The sequence below is a fragment of the Emydura macquarii genome, unplaced genomic scaffold, assembly GCF_026122565.2.
Source record: "Emydura macquarii macquarii isolate MOO-44397 ecotype Brisbane River unplaced genomic scaffold, CSIRO-AGI_Emac_v2 contig_2897, whole genome shotgun sequence".
NCBI lineage: Eukaryota > Metazoa > Chordata > Testudines > Chelidae > Emydura > Emydura macquarii.
Window position 1 is genome coordinate 45,893,561 of NW_027133034.1, and position 23,775 is coordinate 45,917,335.

At 38.1% G+C, this 23,775-nt stretch overlaps 1 protein-coding gene across 2 annotated transcripts in view; it reads right to left on the bottom strand.

Annotated features, from left to right (window-relative positions):
- Window positions 1-23,775, bottom strand: part of CCDC125 (coiled-coil domain containing 125) — a 34,661-nt gene that overhangs the window by 4,830 nt on the left and 6,056 nt on the right. For both annotated transcript variants that reach the window (XM_067568906.1, XM_067568907.1), the window contains exons 4-10: window positions 22,224-22,310; window positions 16,884-16,961; window positions 13,999-14,084; window positions 11,545-11,627; window positions 9,285-9,400; window positions 7,510-7,617; window positions 4,694-4,868 (exon numbers count right to left, since the gene is read on the bottom strand). In XM_067568906.1, coding sequence (XP_067425007.1) covers window positions 4,694-4,868; window positions 7,510-7,617; window positions 9,285-9,400; window positions 11,545-11,627; window positions 13,999-14,084; window positions 16,884-16,961; window positions 22,224-22,310 — 733 coding nt within the window. The remainder of the gene's footprint in view (window positions 1-4,693; window positions 4,869-7,509; window positions 7,618-9,284; window positions 9,401-11,544; window positions 11,628-13,998; window positions 14,085-16,883; window positions 16,962-22,223; window positions 22,311-23,775) is intronic.

A 23,775-nucleotide genomic window follows, 5' to 3' on the forward strand; every position in this document is an offset into this window, starting at 1 on the left:
GACACTTCCTGTTGCTGGATGTGGCAAATAGATCCACCTTTGGAAGTCCCTGCTTCTGGAATATTCCATGAAGAATTTGAGAGTCCAACTCTCATTTGTAGTCCTGGGAGAAGTGCCTGCTGAGTATGTAGTCTGTTGACATTCTGGACTCCAAGACACTAAATAACAGAGATCTGAATCTGATGGGCTATATATAATTTCTGTAACTTTATAGTTTTTGCACACAAGGACAGGGATCCAACTCCTCCCAGTTTGTTGATATAGATAGAACATACAAACCACACTGTCTGTCATGATCTTGATTGATTTGCCTCTGATAAGGGGTAGAAACTGAAGGCAGACGTTCCCTGACTACCCTGAGTTCCAACAGGTTGATATGGAGGACCAGTTTCCTGAGGTGACCATCTGCTCAGAGTTGTGAGGGTATTGAGGTATACTCCACACCCTAACAATGATGCATCTGTTATCACAGATATTGTTGGAACTGGGTGGACAAAAGGGACACGCAGACACAGAATTGATTTTTCCACCAGTCTAGTGAGTTCTTCACCCAGAGGTGAACCGTGACCTGTTTGTCCAAGTTGTCTCTGGTTGAGGAATAGATCCTTCTGAACTAGCACTGAAAGCAGTGGAGGTATAGTCTTCTACACTCTGTCATGAAAGTGCAAGCTGCCATACGACCCAGGAGCTGCAAACAGTTCCTTACTGTAGTACAGGGCCTTCCTTGAATTGTCCCTACCAGGTTCACCAAAGTTATGCATCTGTCTGTGGGAAGGAAGGGCCTGGCTGCCACTGAATCCAAATGTGCCTCTATGAATGGTATTCTCTATACAGGGCCCAACATGGATTTTTGTAAGTTTAGCTGGAGACCCAATTTCTGGGGGGGAGAGAGAGAGAGAGAGAGAGACGCTGTCTGGGTGGAAGTTGGTACTGGTTCAGAAGATCGGCCCTTGAGTAGCTAGTTGTCAAGATATGGGGAGACTAAAGTTGTTTCTCATATAAGATAAGTGGCTACTATCACTAGCACCTTTGAGAACACCCTTGGAGCTGAAGAGAGGCCAAAGTACTCGACATTGAAAATAATCCAGGCCCCTGGTGAAACATAGGTATTTTCTGTGTGCAGAATGTGTTGCTATATGGAAATAGGTGTCCTGTTATGGTATGGTATTGTTTAGAAGCAATGGAACCAGTCCCATCCCCTTCTATTGCTTCTATATGAAGGACAGCATATACCTCTTAACTCAGTATAGTCTCATGAGAGGTGTCCCTTAAAAGATATGGGGAAAGAGAGAGTGGGAGAGATAAAGTGGATCATGTAGCCAATGCTAAAATGTCCATGATCCACTCCTCTGTTGTAGTAAGCCGCCAGCAGGCCTGTTGGAAATGGGAAAGGTGATCTCAAAAAGTGGGTAGGTTGGTGAAAGTTCACAGTTTGCAAACTAGAGGTAAGGAGGGAGTTGAACCCTTGACCTACCCATCAAAACTATTGTTTTGACAATTACTGAATATTTGCTGAAGGAGGGTGAGAAGCTCTTTTCCTTTGGAATTTTTCTCTCTTTCTAGCAGGTTTGGTAGTTCAGTGAAATACAGAGAACTGGGCCAGGCACAATCCCTGTTTAAGAACTGCTAGATGTCTTCTTGTTCATAGAGGTGTACGTACCTAGATACTTCACTGTGGCCCTGAAGTCTTTCAGCATGTGCTGGGACTCATCCATAGTCCCTAAGAAGACTTCTGACCATCAAACAGAAGGTCCTCAGTAGTATTCTGAACCTCTCTCAGGAACCCCAACAGCTGGAGCCACAACGTCTTGCACATGACAACTGCTGTAGAGATGGATCTATCTGCGGTATCTGCAGCATCTAAGGATGTTTGAAAAGAGGTTCTGACCCTTCATAATGATGGCCTAGAAGTGCTCTCTATGCTCCTGTGGAAGACATTAAATAAAGGTTGTAAAACTTGTTGTAATTCATGAAGTCATAGTTGGCCATGATTGCCTGCTAGTTTGTGATCCAAAACTGGAGGGTCACAGATGAGAATGCCTTTTATAAGGCATACTGCCTGTTCCTTATCATAAGAGGTAGACCTGGCATAACACTGTTTACCCGCTTGTTTATGGCATCCACCACTAGGGATTTGGGGGAGGAAGAGAACAAAAATTCTGAGTCCCTACAGAAAACATATTTCTTATCTGCCCATTTTCAAGTTGGTGACATGATAGCAGGAGTTTATCACACAGTCTTTCCTGGATCCTGGGGCACTTCATTAATGGACAGTGCAACCTGGGTGGGTGTGCCAACTGCAAAATGTCCAGGAGCTTGTATTGTGAGTCTTCAATCTTCTCAAGAGGGTGTCAGCCACTCTCTTCACAAGGTGATAGAATTGGTGAAAACTGTCAGATGTTAGTGGTAGTGGAGGAATGACTGCCTCATCTGGGGACAAAACAGGAGTTTGAGGGGTGGCCTCTTTGTTCGCCCGACCCTACTGTTCTTCAAAGATCTCCTCATGTTGCAGGCTTGTTGGAGGAGTCTGTGAAAACCTTGTGTCCCAGTGCAATGGACCCAGAAGTCTGAAAATTGCTGCCAATATGCTGCCCAAAGATCTCAGTATTGTTACTGGGGAGGCCACTACAGGAGAGGGGGTGGTACCCAGGACTGATCCCATCATACCTGATATGCACAAGGATGTCTATCAAAGTATGGGTTCCTGTAATGATGCAGAGGAGAACTCTGCACTAATAAATAGGAGACCGAGTGAAAGTCTCTTTCATCCTCCTCAATGTCCTCCAATGCGGAGGAGGGACCCAGTAGAAAAGGGCAGAGAATCCTGCAAGGTAGCAATGGTAATCCAGGAACTGGGGTCTCAGTATGGAGAGTCAGTCGGCAACCAGGAGCAGTGAGGACTCCAGCTCGTCTAACACTGACAAGTCCATGGAGTAGCACAACTCCTCTGGTACAGAGTGGATTAATACCAACGCAGCAGGTGAGGTGTAGAGTACTGCTGATCTGGAGCACTTAGATGCCAGATCCAAAGGTGTCTGGTGATTTGATTTTGTTGGTACTGATGGACCAGAACATGAAGGCACTGTTGGTAAGTCTGATATAGGTGGTGCTGTTCTACTGGAGTGTATGTCCTGGGCCACCCTGTCCTTCCCAGATGGTACTGAGGAGCTTTGATACCAGTGGGGTGAGGAGATCCTGGAGCACTTTGGAGAAGCAGAGGAAGAGTCCTTCACCTCCACAGTACCGAGTCAAGAAGGCAAGGCCTCTGACACAGCAGACTTAGCAGGAGATTGGGGCCTTTTTGGAACTGGCTCTTGATGTGGGAGACCAAGGTCCTTTTCTTCAGTACCTTTCCCGAGTCCTCAAAGTCTTCCTTCCTCTTAGGGGAGACATTGGACAAGGTCAAAGGGGCACTGGATCTGCCTGGCGATAGATGTACAGAGGGCAGTCCCCTGACCTGACTCAGAAGTTGGTCGAAGGGAATGCTCCATCACCAGAAGCTTCAATTTGGTCTCCTGATTCTTTCGTGATCAAGATTTTAGAACCAGACAAAAAAGTTACACTTTTGGGAAACATGGGACTCTCACAAGCAACAGAAGCACTTTGATGGGAGTCTTTCTGGTCAGTGACAGCCAAACAAGAGAAACAACATTTGAAACCTGGGAAGCCAGGCATGCCCAGCCAAGCCAAATAAGCTCCCCAGAAAAAAAAAAAGGAGGAGAGGAAAAGAAAAAAATCCAAACCTCTCACTACTATCTAACAACAAACAACACTAACTAGACACCCTAAACTAATAACAGAACAACTACAAAACAGGTAAGGAATGAACAACGTAGACACACACGAGTTCCACCTCTGGCCGACGTAGTAAAGAAGGAATTGAGGGTGGTTTGCTGGTGCAGCCTATATAACCTCAGTGTGCAGCATGAGGTTGTATAGAGGGCATGCGTGAGCTGAACGGACCCTGCCTTTGGAAAATCTGGGCTCAAGGGCTCAAGAGGCACATGCACATCTCAAGTAATTAAAGTGGAGCATCCACAGGGACACTACTCGAAGAAGAACAAACATTCCCTCTGCAGTACTCAGAATCCAAAATGTAATACACTGTGCTACTACGGGATAACCTAAAAATGAGATTGACTAAAGAGACCAGTCTCTTTTCACAGTCCAACCTGAGTGCAAAAAGATAAACACCATAAATGGTGTCAAGTATGTTTGATTTTGAAGATCCCTGCAATTTTAATATCCAATACGTTGTAAGTTCCATACTTAAGGATTTTTTTCAGCAAACTTTACTCAGACCGTATCCTTTAAGTGCAGAATAAAAAACCCTAGATTAATAAACTTAGACTGATAGATCCAATATACTGTCACGATTATTGTTAATGATTACAATCATGTTCTATTTATGTACAGAAGTCCTAGAATAGAAGATGTGAACCTTCAGCAGAAAACCCCTAACTAGATGAAACAGTACTGTGATGTATTTGCAGTTTTCACATCACTTTTCTCACGTTTTCTTAATTCTCAGGATTCCTAGGTCAATAACTGGATCACAGCTGTAAATGAACCAGAGTGTTGTGTGTATGCACATGTATAAGGAACTCTTCAATAAACCTATCTTCTTTTCTACTGATATTTATTAATTTTAGTTACATTCCAACAATAAAAAATGACAAAACATCTTAGTTACCATCCTCTTTCAGGCGTTTCCAGTTTATAAGTTTTGTTTCTTTTTTACAGATCTTATTCACTTGTGTGAGCCTCAGAGCCTGGTCCTTCCTCTGCATTAACTGCTGCTCAAACGCAATTCTGAAAGCATCTGCCATTATATATGCTTCTTCTTTACTCTTCTTCAGAGCGTCACACTATTTTTAATTAAGGGAAAATTAGAATGTATCACATAATATGCCAACACAGACACGCTCACACCAGGCCTCCATGGGTGAATGGAGATAGAGGAAGAGCTATCCAGATACATTTAGGGAAGTGGTGACATCAGTCTTTTCCACAAAACAATCTTTTTTTCCTTTTTAAAAGGAAAATGGACTAAATGCTAGCTTGCTAAAATATAAAAAAATGTGAAGTAGGGATTTGAAATCCTTACCCCTGCAGAGTGTGTGTATACGTGCACATGCTGTGCACTAACTGGCTCTACTGCAGTGCTATTTAACTCTGCCACTCCAGAAGACCTTGAAGAGAAGCAGGAGAGTCCCATGCCAGTTGTGCTCAGCACTGCTGCCGCAAGCGGTTGTGAACATGTTCAAGAGAGTTCTATGTTACTAGAAGGTGAGGTACTAGTGTCAAGGAGAACAACCCATGTACAGTAGTGCCATGACAGCAGTCATTTCCAAAACTGTGCTGCTATTTGAAAAGAGAACTGTTGTCCTATGGCTGCAGGACATTGAGGAAAGATACCATGCTTATAAAAGAAATAAAATTAAATTAAAAAATGCACTACACAAATTATGTTTTTAACTAAATCTATTCTTTAAGAGAGGTAGACTGGAAATGCTTTTTCAGACTAATACATGATATAAGTGATGGAAGAAAGTCACAGTTGTGTCTTTAAAAAAAGAAAAAAAGATTGCAGGACTTGCTTCTTTGAACAGACAAGCTATTTCCCCCCCACATGTTCTTGTTTGGTGTGCATTAATGACTCCATTGTGCTAGGAGCTGTACAAATACAAGGGAAAACATGGTCCTTAACCCAAGGGACTTAAAATATACTTTGAGAAGATGCAACAAGTAAATGTGGCAAACAACAGCAGGACAAAAGGAAGATGGATGTGAGGGAACGATAAGGAGTTCATGTAGTTTATATAGCTCTGTGCACAACTTCTGAATAATTTCAACGTACCATACATGTGGGTTGTGTCTGTCATTTTATTATATTTTCACTCACCACATATATACATAAATAAAAGTGTGGTCACAACTGGATATCTGCAAAAGGCAGCACTCTTAAATTAGTGGGGGAGGGGTGTTTACATACCTACACACTTACACCAGCTAATCAATGCAACAGATTAGTTTAGGCTTTAAAGTTGTAACATCCATTCAAAACAAATTAATCATGCCTCTTAATAGTTATGACTATTATATGATTACATACTCAGGATCACCTATCTTTAGCTTTAAAATAAGGACCTCATGCAGCAAATCTTTTTTGGACAGTCAAATTCCAAGAACATCCTTGTAAAGGAGCAGCACCGGATACTCAGGACTGCTCCCCTATCAATTAAATATAATTCCACAATATATATTTTATTGGGTCATAAAGTATCCATTCACTGTATGTTGTGAGGCACTCAAAAGGATTAAATGGGATTCAGCAACTGAACATAAGATTAATAAAATCAAAGCAATCTAATCTCATTTTATAAATCCCTTTCTCAGTCCTGCAAGCTTTTTAGATCATATAAAAATTAACTTATGTTAACAGATTACATTAGGGCTCCAATACAGCAAGGAACAGTTGCTGCTATTTTCAAATCCTCTTTGAATCTTAGGAATGATGATAATGTGCTATACTGTATGGTGCATTTACACTAGAAAAATGAAAAAAGGTTATGCAGCTGTGTATGTGTTTCACGTTCTTGGCTTTTTTCCCCTTTTTCGATCAGTAAGAGTTTAAAACTATTCATTTGCTTAAAAAAAAACCATAAGTGTACTGATTAAGTATAATTTGGAGAAAATTTAGGCTCTGGTTTAAAGGTTGCTGAATCTTGAACATAATCAATTGTGGTAAAAATTATAAGAAAAATAAAGGGAGCAATCCATCTCAGTTCCACAGCAAGAGGAGAGATATACCATGCCAGCAACTTGGATTTAAGATGAAAATTATGCCTGGACTACAGAAGATTGTTTGAGTTGCAAAAGTGATATTCCTGATCTCTAGGGCACTGTCTTCCTCTATTGAAAACTGCCACACTTAATACTGGGTGCTAAACTCTACAGTCCACCCCTGAAGTTAGTGCTGAAAAATTGATTTGGAGGCAAAAAGAAGATTTCCCTGCCTCTCACAGAGTTCAAACCTCCTCCTTCTGGGAACTGCTAAACCCTCCCTACCAAGGGTGACTTAAACCTAGTAAAAATGCCTAGATAGAGAAGTTTGCTGGTATAAATATGCTGGCAAACCCTCCTAGTATAGACACAGCTTATACTAGCAAGAGTGCTTTTGCTAGTATAACTTATACTGGTTTCCCAAACAAAATATGCTACTCTGGCCAGAGTGTTTTTTGCCAATATAACTCCATCTACAGTGAGGCTTTTGCCAGTATAGAAATGTTGTACAACAAAAAATTACTACACAAGCAAAGTTTTTAGTGTGTTATACCTACTTCTTATTTGTATTACCATAGCATTTTATAAAGTTTGCAGAGATTTTTGAAAAGCACTATTTTGTTTTTTTTAAATGTACTAGATTGTCCAAATAGCAAGTATTCTCTCAGCTTTTTCATGAAAAAGACATCTATGCTGCTCCACATCCACATTAGACTACATTACCTCTTGTCTGAGCTGTAGAAGCTGCTTTCGAGTTACAGCTGACATTTTAGCACAGGAACAGGGCTCTCCTCCAGGAGCATTACAGGTGCAGGCTCCAAGTACTGCCAGCTTCAAATTCAAGAGCATTTACACATCCGTTACTCAAACAATTCTATGTGCGTACACAAAGTAAGTTAAAGAATCTAGAGTTTTACCAATAAAAATACCCTGAAATCATGTGGAACGGGGGTTAGGGAAACCCAAATTATCTATACATACATGCCATTTATTTTTAATTAAAATAAAAAAGTGATAAATACTATTCAAACTTTACAACATTCATCTCATGGAGGTTCCTGAGTTCCTTCTCAACCTCCCCTCCCACCTCCTTCACAATATTTTCTATGTTACTAATCATTCCAGTTTGGTATTTGGTTTGAAGACCTGCAGCAATATCTTGGGCAGGGGAAGTAAACCCTGATGGAGAATATCAACATAGGAGTTTAGTGTGCTTTAACTTCACAAGTTTAGTTAATTCTTGAGTGTCCCCATGAAAACAAGCCCTAAACAGAAAAGAATTTCAAAGCCAGAGAGAGAGATTATTTGCTATATTAGAATCTAATTTTATTTAGGACATGTGCATGGATAACAAGTTCACCTGTTCCTATTATTTTTATACTCAAGTGTTCAGAGAGTTCCATTTAGGACCCACACAACAGAATGCTGACTTCAATTGTTTGTGGAGTACATAAAATCTGGAAAGATGCTTTCTGCATAATGCATTAAACCTCTTCTTTTTTCAATTAAAGATGCCAAGCTATTCCCTGAATAAATGTGTAGACAAGGTATTACTGAGTTGCTCAGCCTACGAATAAGTAGCAGTCAGATATTCAACAAATGTGTACATACCCACACCTATTGGATATTATGAGTTTGTTAAAAGATTTAGGTGCAGATTTGCAAAAATGCTTTAGTGATGCTTAACTAATTTTCAATGGGATTTGTGCTCCTAAATCCCTTAAAAGCTTTTGAAAATATTCCCTCTAGTTGAAATTGAATACCAAAGTAATAAAAAGACCATTACAGTATAATCTTGCTAGAATGAACACTTCCAGGAATGTAGATTCAACCTGTCATGTAATATTATTTGCCCTTGTGAATACGATTCTCCTTTTAGACTGGAAAGTTAAGAAAGCCTTGGATATATTCCAGACTGCTCTCTGGAAATCTGTCAGACCTTGTATCACATAAACTGAATTCTTAGTCATCCACCACCATTTTTGCCATATTTACAGCATGACAGACAGGATAGTGGGATAGCTTCCACTGACCATGAGCCAGCTAGAAGAGTGGCTTCCACCATCCAGGAGAAGGACAGGCAGAAGAATCGTCAGCATGTTTATGCTGCTCCCTGAAGACCACATAAGAAGTCTTCTCTCATTAGAGAAAAGTGTAGAGCAGAGCTTGAGGAGATAGTGGTAAACATGTTGACATTAGTAGGATATCCTGATGCTTTTTCAGTCTGCTCTTCCTTTCCCCAACAGTAGCAAAGCTGATAATTACCCAACAGGTTAAGAGACCTTTACTGCAAGCACTCAGTTAATAACAGGAGGTATACTTCTCGTTTGCTATACAAGATACACTGCCTTCTAATACATTATCAAAATGAATTTTTGGATGGAAATATGTTTCATGAAACGTCATTATTTGGTTAGTTAACAAAACGTAAAAAAAGATACTTCTCTTTCAACCAACCATACTTACTGAAATAAAGAAAACAAACTTCTCAAACTTACTTCAAGACCTGTAATTTCTGTAAAGCCACTTTTATTAATGGACATATTTTCCTGAATAATCTTCTGTTGTTTTACATCAAGCATTGCAAGAAACTCCAAGCGCTGTTGATTCAAAACTATGAAATTCAACATTGAAAAATATTAGTTTTTTCATGCTTCTAATCTCTCAATAACTGACTTTGTTTACCAGAAAATTACAGCAGAATGATAGCTCTCCTACAGTTAAGGTTAAAACCAGCTTTCTGTTCAAAGCTTGACTCTTCTGAGTGCTCTAAAATCTACACGATTATCCAGATTGCTTTGTAATTTGGTGTGCTAGGCATGGGGTTCTGTTAGTGATCCAAATTCGGGGCCATTTGACCAAAACATTCCCAAGATACAGCCACCGAAAAAATGCAGCTTCTCTTAAAGTTGAGAGTTTCTGTCAACCTTTTTTTTTTTCTTTTTTGCTTACAGATAGAAATCAAAACAGGGCTCAGATCATTGCATCAGGGTCTCCAACATTCAAGTTATCCCCAACAAAGTGCATGGCATCTACCCAAACTTTGGGGGAAATCAATTTAAAACATTATTTGAAAAAAGATTTTGCTACTCCAGTTAGGTTCATTGCAAGCCTCATGTGCTTATTCTCATTTCTAATAGATTATGCTAGGAAGGCACAGACATAGGAATTAACAGGATGGTTAGTTTCACACCAGCTGGATAGCTCAAGGAGATTAGTAGTAGTCTGTTCAAGCCCCACTGTGGGCAGAAATCTGGAAAAAGCTGGATGGCATATTGTTAAAATCTGTCTATCAGAGGATTTACTTTGGGGTGATGTATTTTTGTATTTAAAAAAGTAGACATGAATGCTTGCCAAGAGGAGAGGCGAAAGAGGTTTGCTACCGCATCAAGGAGAGGGGGATAAGTGGAGATGGATAGCAGGGGAGCTGAGAGGGGTTGGGGGCTGAAGTGAGAGTCATTGGAGAAGAACTGGGACAGTGGCATCTGTCAATCCCACATTCTCCCCTTTTGTGTGCGCATGGCAGGATCTGGGAGGTCTAAGCCCCTCTTCCTACCCTCCATGTGAGATGAGGTTTGGGGTGAAGCGACTGAAGATAACAAATTTAAACATCTAGAAGAAACTACCATAAGTGAATGCAAAAAAGAGGAGGGGGAGCTGGAAAAGTTTGAGAGAGACCCACGAGTCTTCTCTTACACATTTAAAGTTATGGTAACAACCAGGTAATAAAACTGTCAAGGCTTTGTGACACAGACCATAAGATTTTTCTCATTGGGTGTTAGCCATTACACATTACGAACATTTCAAAGTACGACCACTACCCCATCCCGCTATTACAAAATGTACAGGAGTGGGGAGGAGCACTGAACATAGCAACTGTGTGGCCCAGTGGAAAGACCACTGGACAAGGACTATTCCTAGTCCTGCCACTGGCCTGGGATTTTCCTTCTAAAAGGATGTTTAATGGTGTGTTTGCCATGGTACTAAGCAGGCTGAGGTTTCTGTATAACAAACCCTGAACCCTGTTTAACATTGGACAATGACTGGGTTTATCATCACTTTTGGCCCATATATTCCAACTAAATTAATACAATAAACCCCTTATGCTTAACAGTCTGTCCCAACTTTTATTTAGACACTGATTGCATTCCCCAGACCTGAAGAAGAGCTCTGTGAAGCTCAAAAGCTTGTCCCTTCCATTGAGAAAAGTTGGTCCAATAAAATATTACCTCACCTACCTTGTGTCTCATATAGACTTTAAGGTCAGAAGGGACCATTATGATCATCTAGTTTGATCTCCTGCATAACGCAGGCCACAGAACCTCACCCACCCACTGCTGTAATACACCCTAATCTACGACTGAGTTACTGAAATCCTCAAATAATGGTTTAAAGATTTCAAGTACAGAGAATCCACCAGCAAGTGATCCATGCCTCATGCTGCAGAGGAAGGGGAAACCCCACTCCAGGGTCTCTACCAATCTGCCCTGGGAGAAAATTCCTTCCCAGCCCCAAATATGGCAATCAGCTAAGCTCTGAGCATGTGGGCAAGACTCACCAGCCACACACCTGGAAAGAATTTTCTGTAGTAACTCAGAACTCACCCCATCTAACATCCTGTCACAGGCCATTGGGCATATTTACCAATAGTAGTTAAAGATAAAAAAATAGTAATTTTATTTTGAAAAATAAAATGAAAAATTGAAAAATAGTAATTTTAAAAAAGTAGTAGTATTGCAGAAGGCAGTGATTGCTTACTTGCATTTTCAGATTTAAGAGTTCTAACTTCATCTGTTCTGAGTTTCAATGTTTCCTTAAGCGCTGCATTTTCATAATATACTCTGCAGAATTTGGAAATAAACAGTCTATTAGCTTTGAAATAGTTATTTAAAACTGAATCTCAAGTTAAAATCACTTGTGTCATACAATGTTTTCCTTAGCTTTTTTGTAAGTATCTATTAGAATTACTGAAAGATTAGAGAAAAAAATTCCCCCACCCTATTTTATTCAGTTTGCTTACTCTGTGCTTTTAACAAGACTGCGTGTATAACCAGTTTCCTCTTTGTTTGTGAAGATTTCCCAGAGCAATAAGAGAGAGAAAAAAATATGTTCAAAAGTGGGAAATACTGTATCATAGAACTACAAAAATTGGCAGAGGGTTGGAGCCAGTAGCAAATATAGAACTTGAAACTACTTTTAACTCTTTTTTAAAAATATACTAGATATCAAGTTGAAAATATCTCTTCAACATTCAATGATTCTTCATGGGAGATTCTGCTAATAATATTTAGTGTACTGCTCATTATAAAAAACACAAAAAGAAACATTTTAAATATATGCAGAAGTGCATATTCAAAGCCTTTGCAAATAAACATTTTGAAAATTGCAAACAAGCAAAATGGAATATAAGATGCCTGAAAAACCCCTGAACTTGAGAGAAAAATGGAAGATACTACATTGTCACTGGCAACAGTCATTAAAAAAGATATGTAAAAAATACATAATTTTGGTACTTTGAAATATTTGTTAGACAATCCATAATGTCCTTTGAAAGTTAAAAAACAGTGATTTTATTGGGCACATTTGTCTGTTACAATATGGCTTTATCCTCAGCATACAGTGCAAACTTCCTGTATCCTTAAGTACAATTCTAAAGCACACCTGTACTTCTAATTCTTGAGTACATCAAAAGGTAATGCACTTCACCTTGCATTTAAATATTTCCTGTTCCTGGAAGAGGAAGGGACACAAGTCTTGTTTTCATATAATTTGTTCTGATGTTGTATTAATGAGACATCTCCTGGCACATCTCTGGAGGTTTTTATTAAAATACATTTAATTACATCTCATGGTTTTGGTATTTTAAACAGTTAACAGATCAACTGAAATCTCTTCCTTTAAATTTATATCTTAAAGACAAAAGACCCACACTTCTCATCTTGTTCCCTCGGGTATCAGAAAACCTAAACTGATTGAGTTCTTGAATTATTGCAGCTTTCAGAATCTGTTTCCCAATTTCCTTTTCCAACTGAACTTTGTTCTGGGCTACTCAGCAACACTTGCTAGCCAGCACACAAGTTCCTCTTATTTGCAACTATAAGCGTTAACAGAGTACTGATATACCGGTGTTTTTTCTGGCTCTCTCTTTGTGTGGTTCTACATGTGAAATCGGCTGAGGTGCTCAAGTTAACTCATTCATGATTTAAATGGAAAGGGTCTGGCAGCAAGTCCTTATATGAGAAGACCTTAATTCTGGAACTTCTTTCCTCAGTAGCTGGACAAAGGCAGAGTATGACCGTTAGGACATACTAAAAGGCCTATATGTTATATCCAAGCTTTTTCGAGAAGAGAGGATGAATTAGGAGGGTGTAGATGTTTTTAAAGAGTATTTGTTGATAATCCTGAGAGGTTAGAGGAGTAGGAAACAGCTGATAATTACAAAACAAACAAATACATAACTAATTTACATGACTTTATCCCTTGGTTCTGTGTGTGTTTTTAAAAAAATCTAAAAATCTTCACTGAAATAATTGAAATTCTGCTGTTTGGACTTCAGAGAAGTTACTCATCTTTAAATAATCCCCAAAAAATGTCTGTTGGAAGACTGCTTGTTAGTGCTCTAAGTGTCTGTTACTGCGTTACTAATTTAGTGGTTGGGTATGCAGGACAAACCAAAAACAAGTAACAGCTGCTGTCTGTCAAAAACCAAGTTTTATTTAAATGCAGGGTAAATGGTAGTATCACATTCCACTTGAGCACATTCTTATTCATGGCTATAGTGAAGAAAATAAAACTATTAACCACTGTGTGACATTACTATATACATGCATACATATACCAGCATTATTTTCTACACCTAATTAAATATAATGTTAACTTATAAATAGTCATGTACCAGCTGGTTAGCATAAGGAAGCAGAAAGATTGAACTGGAAGCTCTAACAAGAAAGTCACTTAACATATACTCTTCAAACAAGAGTAAAGAATTGCGAATTATCAGCTTTAGTGCTCATTACTTAAAAATCAGACATGTCTAGCGTATTGATGAATGTTAAATATTTTCTGAAACCCACAAGAAAATTAGAAAATAACAACATGAAGAACGAGAAAATCTGGTATGTTGGGGCAGGCAGATGACATTAGAAAGACTTCACACAACAGTCAGTAAGATATTTAAAAATTAAAAGAGATTCCATAATTGCATTCTAATACCTGTCATATTTTTCTGTCCACATTTTTTCTATGTTTTTGTATCTTTCATGATCAAATTCAATTTCCCATTGCAAAGCATTTATTTCCTAAGAAGGAAAAACAGCAACAGTTAATCACAGGAATGACAGTCTAAAAGCACCACAATATTTAGTTTAAAAAAAAAAAAAAAAAAAAAAAAAAGTCTCCATGTTCCAGACTTTTTACCCAAGGAAGCTCTTGATTCTGCTTCCTCTAATGTCAGAGTTCAGTTTCACTCTCCAAGGCACCATCAGTTGCTGAGCCAATTAACAGTTCTCTTTCAATTTAAGCTCTTTAAAAGAAATACTTAATTGGTTAAAAAATAACTATACTGGATATTTAAAAATAAACACACCTAGACAAAAAAAAAAAAAGACTGTAGAAAGCATCTCTAGGTAGCCTCCAGATTTGGTTATAAAGTACTGGAATATTTACCAGGATTTACAACATGGTATTGTCCTTTTCTCTAGACATTGTCAGAAGACAATGTGACAGACTAAAAGGTTGTCTGTACAGAGTTGCATCGGTTTAAGGTGTGATTTTAAATGGATTTAGTTGAACTGGTACAAAAGTCTGGTTTAAACCAGGTTTATTTTGGTTTAGTTTAAGATTAGGAACAAGTTTAAAATAAAATAAACTGAAATAAACCACTCAAACGGGACAGTTTAATTGAATTTAATTGAACAAGTGAAAGTTTATGTGATGACAAGTGCTCACAAAAAGTGAAATCCTGGCTCCAATGAAGTTAGTGGGAGTTTTGCTATTGAATTCAGTGGGACCAGGATTTCACTCAAAGTTTAAGAGGGGGTCCTCCAAAGAGTTTAAAAGAAGATTATAATTTGCTAGGGCTTCTGAAGTCCATGTGTCACAAGTCCCTATTACCTTTTTTGGGTTAAGACATCCTGTACGGTTATTTTCCTTGGGGGATGCCCACTATTTGAGAGGTTGGGGAGAACAAAACAAAAACCTAACAGATTCCTCTTCAGACACAAGGTTAAACTAACTAATAGTTTGGGCTGTCCAAAAATGCATGGATATTATGCCATGGTTCCTTTATATACACCTTTCACTTCACAATAAGTGTTCTTTTCAATATTCATATCTAAGATGGACCTTTTTGACATATTAGATAGTATGAGAAATTCCCATAGGAGAAACTAACAGTAAGTTTCTATCTGTACAAAGAATATAAAGTTGAAATTATTTATATAAAGAATATCAGTATGTTTAGACATCAGACCGAAGTCTAGATATAGCAGTTAAAATTAATACTTGATAGACGGTATGCTGTTAGATACAGACTGAAAAATTCCCCACTCTGCTTTAATCCTTGTACAGTGAAACTTTGTCACAGTTTCTCTGCAGAGGTGGTAGTTAGCAGCATTCTTTCACTGAGGACACAGGAAGTGTGTTTTGCCCAAATACATTACCATTATCTATTTGAGTGCAGCCTAAAGTTCTCCAGTGTCAAAGTGACATTATCTCCTGGCAACACTGGAGTTCTACACTCCCTTTTTGAAGAAAAATTCTCCAGAACGTCAGAGTAATGGAGAAACTGATGGTGTTCACTCCTTTTTAAGTAGTGGTTCCATATTGGGAGAGGGATCAAGTGATTATTCTCCTTCTAACATGCTATCATTCCAAGAACCCCCTTGCTTCACAACACAACAGTATACAGTAGACAAAGGGGAGCAGCAGTTTTTCTCTGTATTAGAAGTGGCACTATCAACAGCTTTAGGGCCCAAGTATAATTGAGTCAGAGAACCTGTTTATTACATGGTTTACTCCTAGCCCAACAACAATTATAGTTTATAAGAAAGCTTCACTGTATTCAATAACTGTACTAACGCCTTAGATATTTCCAAGGTTCTGCCTATACTACCAATAGTAAGTGTTGCAGCCAGGTGCTACTAATCAGTTTTATTTGCAGTGTGGACAGGTCTTTAGGATGGATACTATGTGTTGAGGCAGTTAAGCCAGCCATATTCCACATGTATTCATGTAATCCCTATGCATTATTCATCAGGAAAAGATGCCTCTTTGTGGCATATTACTATATAAATTCACGGTGAGTGTTCACTTATGCAGTACTTAATTGTCAGATAAAAAGGAATATTGTGTCCATATTTGAATGTAATCTTTTGTACTTGTCTAATCCCACTTGTATATCTGGACAATGCCTATGTATTTGATACGTTAAAGGCTCAGTACCAGGCCTAATATCCCAGTAATGTTCCTTAGAAAGACAGAGAGCTGACAGTCTAACATTTCAAGTTCAAGTCTTTAAAAAATGAGCTAAAGTAGTTTCAGTTACTATACTTTCCCTCACACCACTCCACCAATTTCTAAAGGATCTACATTTATATTCCTGTTCTCAGAATGTCTCTTTCCTCCTTGCTGCTGTGTGTGAAAAAGCCACCCCCACCCACTCACAAAAAAATGAGGGAGAAAATGACTAAAACTGGAGAGTTGGACACCTAACTCTCTCAAGCACCTTTGAAAATCCCAGCCTATAAACAAAGTGCTGTCAAATGCACAAAGTGAACAAATTGAAAAACATTAAGTATTTTTTCTACTGTCTTTTCAATATAGTAATCTTAAGAATTATTTGTAAACAGTAGGTAAAAATGTTCAGACATAAATGTTATAAGTTAACACCGTCTCCTTAAAGCTGAGTGGGATGAGACTACTATCAGCAAAATCCAAAAGTGAAATAAAGTCAGGTATGTATTATATTCAAAAAGAGAGGGACCACCTTTGTAACTTCAGAATAAACCTTAAATTATTGGTTTAGCCTCAAATTACAAGGAATAAAGCCACAATGATTTTAGCATGATTTTGCACAGATGAAAAGTTTGCACCCTTACCTTTTCCAAAGCTCTCTTTTGTTCCTCAGTTTTTTGAAACACTGCTTTTGTATGACTAGTGGCTTTATTAAACACTGTCTGTGAAAAAGACAAACAACAAAAAGATGATATAGTCAAGTCTGACAGTATTATATAACTAAATTAAGTCAACGTACCATTTTACATCATGTGGAAGCTGCAGTTCTAGGTTTCAGAGTGGTATAAAGAATTAAAAGCTATAGCAGCTATCGGAAGAAGGAAAGGCAGGAGAAACAAGATAGAAATTAGAATAAAACAATTTTAAGGTTTGATATCTCACAACCTGTAAAGGTTAGAAGTCACCAGTATATACTTTTGGAAAGCTGGGTTATGTAGCCCTGACTATTTTTGAAAGACCAAACTTTAAATCTGTCATTAATCCCTCAGTGTAGCTGTTCTTTCTGGCACTAGTTAAGGATAGAAGGTAGAAAGTCCAGAACCTCAGACTTGTTTTCAGTTCCCAAAACACATGTGCGTGGAGACTCTTGGAGAGATTTGGTATTTAACTCCCCAAATTAACTTGCTCACTAATGATAAATATGGGCACCTGTGAATCAAAGGGAGCGCTTCTTGGACATAGGTTTTATAGAATTCAAAAGCCACTACTTAAGAATTTAAGTAGCATTAACTATCATTTTATGGCATTAACTATTAAAAAAAAAAAAAAAAAAAAAAAGAGTGAGTCTGAGTTGTGTGTGATTACTGACGGGTTAAATCATATCCACTTCCTCATATCAAAAGACTCATAAGGAAGATAAAGAAAACTCTTTAGATTAAATTTACATGTAAAGTGACTACAAAAATCCTTGTGGTTTTAGTATTCAGGATGTTAAGTTTTTCAGTAGCTGGGTTGCAAACCACAGCTGTGTTTCAACTCCTGCTAGTCTTTGCTATTTTTGAAGTTTAGCAGCATTTCAAGAACATAAGAACGGCCATACAGGGTCAGACCAATGATCCAACTAAGCCCAGTATCCTGTGTTCTGATAATGGCCAGTGCCAGATGCTTCAGAGGGAATGAACAGAAGAGGATAATTTCAAATGATCCAGCCCGTCATGCAGTCCCAGCTTCTGGCAGTTGACGATTTAGGGACACTCAGAGCACGTGGTTCTGTCCCTGACTATCTTGGCTAACAGCCACTAAGGGACATATTCTCCATGATCTTAACTAATTCTTTTTTTAAACCAGTTATACTTTTGGCCTTTACTACATCCCAGTCAATGAGCTCCACAAGTTTACTGTGTATTGTGTGAAGTAATATTTCCTCATGTTTATTTTAAACCTGTTGCATATTAATTTAATTGGGTGACCTCCATTTTTTGTATTATATGCAAGGGTAAATAACACTTCCCCATTCACTTTCTCCATGCCATTCATGATTTTATAGACCTCTATTGTATCCCCCCTTAGTCATTTCTTTTCTAAAACAAATAGCCATAGTCTTCTTAATCTCAATCTGTATGGAAGCTGTTCCATACCACTAATAATTTTTGCTGCCCTTCTTTGTACCTTTTCCAATTTGAATATATCATTTTTTAGGTAGGGCAACCAGTACTGCATGCAATATTTAAGGTATGTGCATACCGTGGATTTATATAGTGGTATTATGATATTTTCTGTTTTATCATCTCTTTCCCAGTGGTTCCCTACATTGTGTTAGTTTTTTGACTGCTGCTGCACATTGAATAGATGTTTTCAGAGAACTATCCATGATGACTCTAAGATCTTTCTTGAGTGGTAACAGCTAATTTAGAACCCATCATTTTGAATGTATAGTTGGGATTATTTTTTCCATTGTGCATTACTTTGCACTTACCAACATTGAGTTTCACCTGCCATTTTGTTGTCCAATCACTCAGTTTTGTGAGAACTCTATGCAACTCTTCAGTCAGTTTTAGACTTAACTATCTTGAGTAAATTTGTATTATCTGCAAATTTTGCCACCTCACTGTTCACCGCCTTTTCCAGATTATTTATGAATATGTTGAACTGTACTAGTCCCAGAACAGATTCTTGGCGGACTTCACTATTTATCTCTCCTAATTGTGAAAACTGACCATTTATTCCTACCCTTTGTTTCCTATCTTTTAACCATTTACTGATCCATAAGAGAACCTTCTGTCTTAGCCCATGACTGCTTAGTTTGCTTAAGAGCCTTTGTTGAGGGACCTTCTCAAAAGGCTTTCTGAAATTTCAAGTACTCTATATCGACAGGATCACCTTTGTCCACATGCTTGTTGACACCATCAAATAATTCTAAAGATTGGTGACTTTACAAAAGTCATGGTGACTCTTCCCAACATATCAACGTTATCTGTGTCTGATAACTCTGTTCTTTACTATTGTTTCAACCAATCTGCCTGGTATTGAAGTTAGACTTACCATCTGTAATTGCCAGGATCACCTCTAGAACCTTTTTTAAAAATTGGCGTCACATTAGCTACCCACCAGTCATCTGGTGCAGAGGTTGCTTTAAATGATAGGCTTATATACCACAATTAGCAGTTCTGCAATTTCATATTTGAGTTCCTTCAGAACTCTTGGGTGAATACCAGCTGCTCCTGGTGACTAATTACTGTTTAATTTATCCATTTGCTCCAAAACCTCTTCTACTGACCTCAATCTGGGACAGTACTTCAGATTTGTCACCTAAAAAGAATGGCTCAGGTTTGGGAATCTCCCTCACATCCTCAGCCATGGAGACCAATGCAAAGAATTAATTTAACTTCTCTGCAATGGCCTTGTCTTTCTAGAGTGCTACTTTACCACCTCAATCATCCAGTAACCTCACTGACTGTTGGGTAGGCTTCCTGCATCTGATGTACTTTAAAAAAAGAAAAGGTGTGCTGTTAATTTGTGTCTTTTGCTAGTTGGTCTTCAAATTCTCTCCTGGCCTGCCTTCTCATACTTTTGCACTTGCTTGCCAGAGTTTATGCTTCTTTCTATTTTCCTCACTAGGATTTTACTTCCAATTTTTAAAGAATACCTATTTGCCTCTCCTACCTCTTTTACTCTGCTGTTTAGCCATGGTGGCATTTTTTGGTCCTCTTACTGTTTGTTTGGTTTTTTTTATATGGAGTATACATTTATTTTGAGCCTCTATTATGGTATTTTTAAATAGTCTCCATGCAGTTTGCAGGCATTTCACCCTTGTGACTGCTCCTTTAAATTTCTATTTAACTGGCTTCCTCATTTTTCAGTAGTTCCCCTTTTTGAAGTTAAATGCTACTGTGATGGGTTTCTTTGGCATTTTTCCCTCTACAAGGATGTTAAATTTAATTACATTACGGTCATTATTACTGATTTGGTCAGCAATATTCACGCTTCTTGGACCAGATCCTGTATGCCACTTAAGGACTAAATCAAGAATTGCCTCTCCCTTTGTGGGTTCCAGGACAAGCTAGTCCAAGAAACATCATTTATGGTGACTAGAGTTTTTATTTCTGCATCCCTTCCTGAGGTAATATATGCCCTGTCAATTTGAGGATAGTTGAAATCCCCCTTTATTATTGCATTTTCTGCCTTTTTAACCTCTTTAATCTCCCTGATCTTTCACAATCACTGTCAACATCCTGGTCAGGTGGTCGAAGGTACATTCCTATTGCCATACTCTTATTGTTCAATCATGGAATTTCTACTCACAGAGATTCTGTGATACAGTTTGCTTCATTTATGATGTTTACTTTATTTGGCTACACTTTCTTTCACATACAGTGCCACTCCCTCACCAGCATGAGCTATTCTGTCATTCCTGTATGGTACCCTGGTATTACTGTGTCCCATTGATTAATCTCATTCATCCAAGTTTCTGAAATGCCTAATATATCAATATCCTCATTTAATGCCAGGCACTATATTAGCATTTAGACTTCTAGCATTTGTACATAAGCACTTGTATATTTTGTCAACATTCAGTTGCTTTTCTTCGTGTGTTATATTTAAATGAGATTCTTTTACATTTGATTGTTCCTCACTAGCTCCTACGTGAGCTTTACCAACTTCTTTCCTATCCTCTTTGTTAGAATATAGAGTTACCCCCTTTCATAAACTGATCCTTAAGGGATGTCTCTCCCTGAACCATGTGCTCCGCAGCACCAGTCAGCTTTCCCCAACCGTTAGTTTAAAAAACTCTCTACAACCTTTTAAATTTTACATGCTAACAGTTTGGTTGTTTTGGTTTCAAAGGAGCCCATCCTTCCTGTATAGGCTCCTCCTTCCCCAAGAGGTTTCCCAGTTCCTAATAAACCTAAAGCCCTTCTTGCTACATGACTGTCTCATCCATACACTGAGACCCTTCAGCTCTACCTGTCTTTCTGGCCCTGTGCGTGGAACTAGAAGGATTTCAGAGAATGCTACCATGGAGGTCCTGCACTTTAATTTCTTACCAAGCTACTTAAATTTGGCCTACAGGACCTCTTACGTACATTTCCCTATGTCACTGGTACCTATATGTACCATAACCACTGGCTGCTCCCCAGGACTACACATACATGTCTAGATGTCTCATGAGATTCATAACCTTCGCACCCGGAAAGCAATTTCCCATGCGGTTCTCCCAGTCAACACAAACCCAACTGTCTATATTTCTAATAATTAAATCCCCCATTACTATTACCTGGCTTTTCCTAGTAACTGTGGGCTCCTCCCCAGGAGAGGTATTCTCAGTGTGAGGATACCATGACATCATCCAGAAGGAGGATCCCAACTATGGGATTGTTTCTCTCTGCTCCAACTTGAAAAGAAGATTTAAAAACAATAAAAAAGATCCTTTTTTCTTTTAGGGCCTGTCTATGTTACAAAAGTAACTATCAAGGGACCTGGATACTATATGGATGACCCTTGAACCAGGTACAATGCAGATTCACTTTTAAGTCGATGGGACCTAACAGTACTGTAAATGGGTTGCATAACCAAACTAAATCCTTGGAAACAGATTATGGTATCTTTAACTTCAATAGTAAACAAAAACATCATAACACATACAAAAAGGGATACCCTAATAGTTAATAGGTATTGTCTTTTATTGTGACAGATCAGGGAATGAACTGAGCGGAACCTCTGATTTGTGATGAAAGAAACAGCATAGGAAGCCACACTAGCTAAAGGAGTCAAAGGAAGGTAGCATTCATTGAATAAAGTGGATAGATCCTATAAGATCACACTACCAGTGTGCTACTATAGTGGAGCCTCTTTCATTAATAGTTGTGAAACCATGTGCAAATAGTAATAAAATCATAATTGCCAGTTCTTTAGTATTCATGTAGCGTTAATACTTTAAATTAAAACCCTATTAAATAAACTATTGATTTAAAAGCAATTCATACCATACTTTGCAGAATTTTAAGTGCTTCATCTTTTCCTTCAAGTTGTCTCTGTGATGCTTCAAGCTCAACTTTTAAAATCTCTACTTCCTGGAGTGCAAAAAACCAAAAACATAAAAACCAAAGTAAAAGCCAGAACATTCCTGTTATGTCTCAACTAGTTATGTCACTGAATGTGCTTCCTTCAGAAGATAATAATCTTTTCCTATTAATATAATTTACATCTTGTTTCTGATATGACATGCTAATGAGAATGCATATTAAACAAAATGTATAATCAAGCATACATACAAATTACTATTTCTTCTCATTCTCTGCAAGTGTTTTTAAAACAAATGATTGGATTATGCAGTTCTCTTGTTCATGATAACTGTTTATTCTGGCACAGGTTTTTGAACACTATGCCTTGTTCTGCTCTTTTATTTTAATTTTGCTACAACTGTATATAGATATTATACATTTACTTCATATTATATAATATATGGATACTATTCTAGTATTATTTGGTATATCAAGAGAATTAAGCAGCTGTCCAAGAAAAAAAGCTCTTATCCAACTGTATCCCCATTTGGGTGCCTGGGTCACCTTCCATTCTCCCCTTACAAAGGAGTCAGTTTGCAATTTCCAAGAGCTAAAAAGAAAAACCACTCACTCCCTGCATCCTCAATCGATTTCTGGTGACAAGTAATAGTTACCTGCACAAATGTTCTGTCTTGGAACTTTAAATGAGTGAGAGCAGAAAAGCAACGTTAAGGACAAGATCTCAGACAAAAATGTCCCAGATTCTTTTAACTGAAGTTCATATTAAAAATAAGAAGTTGATCATGTTAATAGCTGAAATTTGTTTACCAGACTATAGGTAGTAGATATCTGACTGGCAGCTAGAATTAGACTGCTTCAAATTCAACTCTGATAATCAGCATTTGTTACAGTTCCACTAATTCAGCAGCTGATATTGAAATGTGCTTGTATTTGGAATACTGAGTTGAGTGTACAAATTGAGACATTCAGATGAGTATCTCAAAACAAATGGACAAAAATAAACTTTGATTGAATTCAATTGATTCATTCAATATAGAACATGGTTGTACGTGCCCTACACAATCAAGAGTTGAAGTATTTTACAGTTTCAAAGTAGTTCTTTTCCTAGAAAATGACAATTTTCTTATCCTATGATTTTACCTTTCCAGACTAGGCACATACACTTTGTATTTAATTTCTACCTTACATTCAGTCTCTAGAAGCAGCACATACCAAGTATTTGGCAAATCATTTCTTTGCCGTATTTCATGTTTAAACTGCAAAATTAAGTGGAGAATTTCAATAAAATATGGACGCCCTCTCTCAGACAGATTCTCAGATGAATGACATAGAGCAATCTATTGAGTACAGAGTGCCTCCTAGGAGTTGCTGAACATCTTCAACTCCCACTAAATTTAGTGGAAGATGAGGGCACTCAGCAAACCCCCGGTGGTGTTGGACTGGACCCAAATCTTATGCTGTCTATTCAATTAATAGAATGCCTTCTGACTTGCATATTCTTTCTATGCCAAAG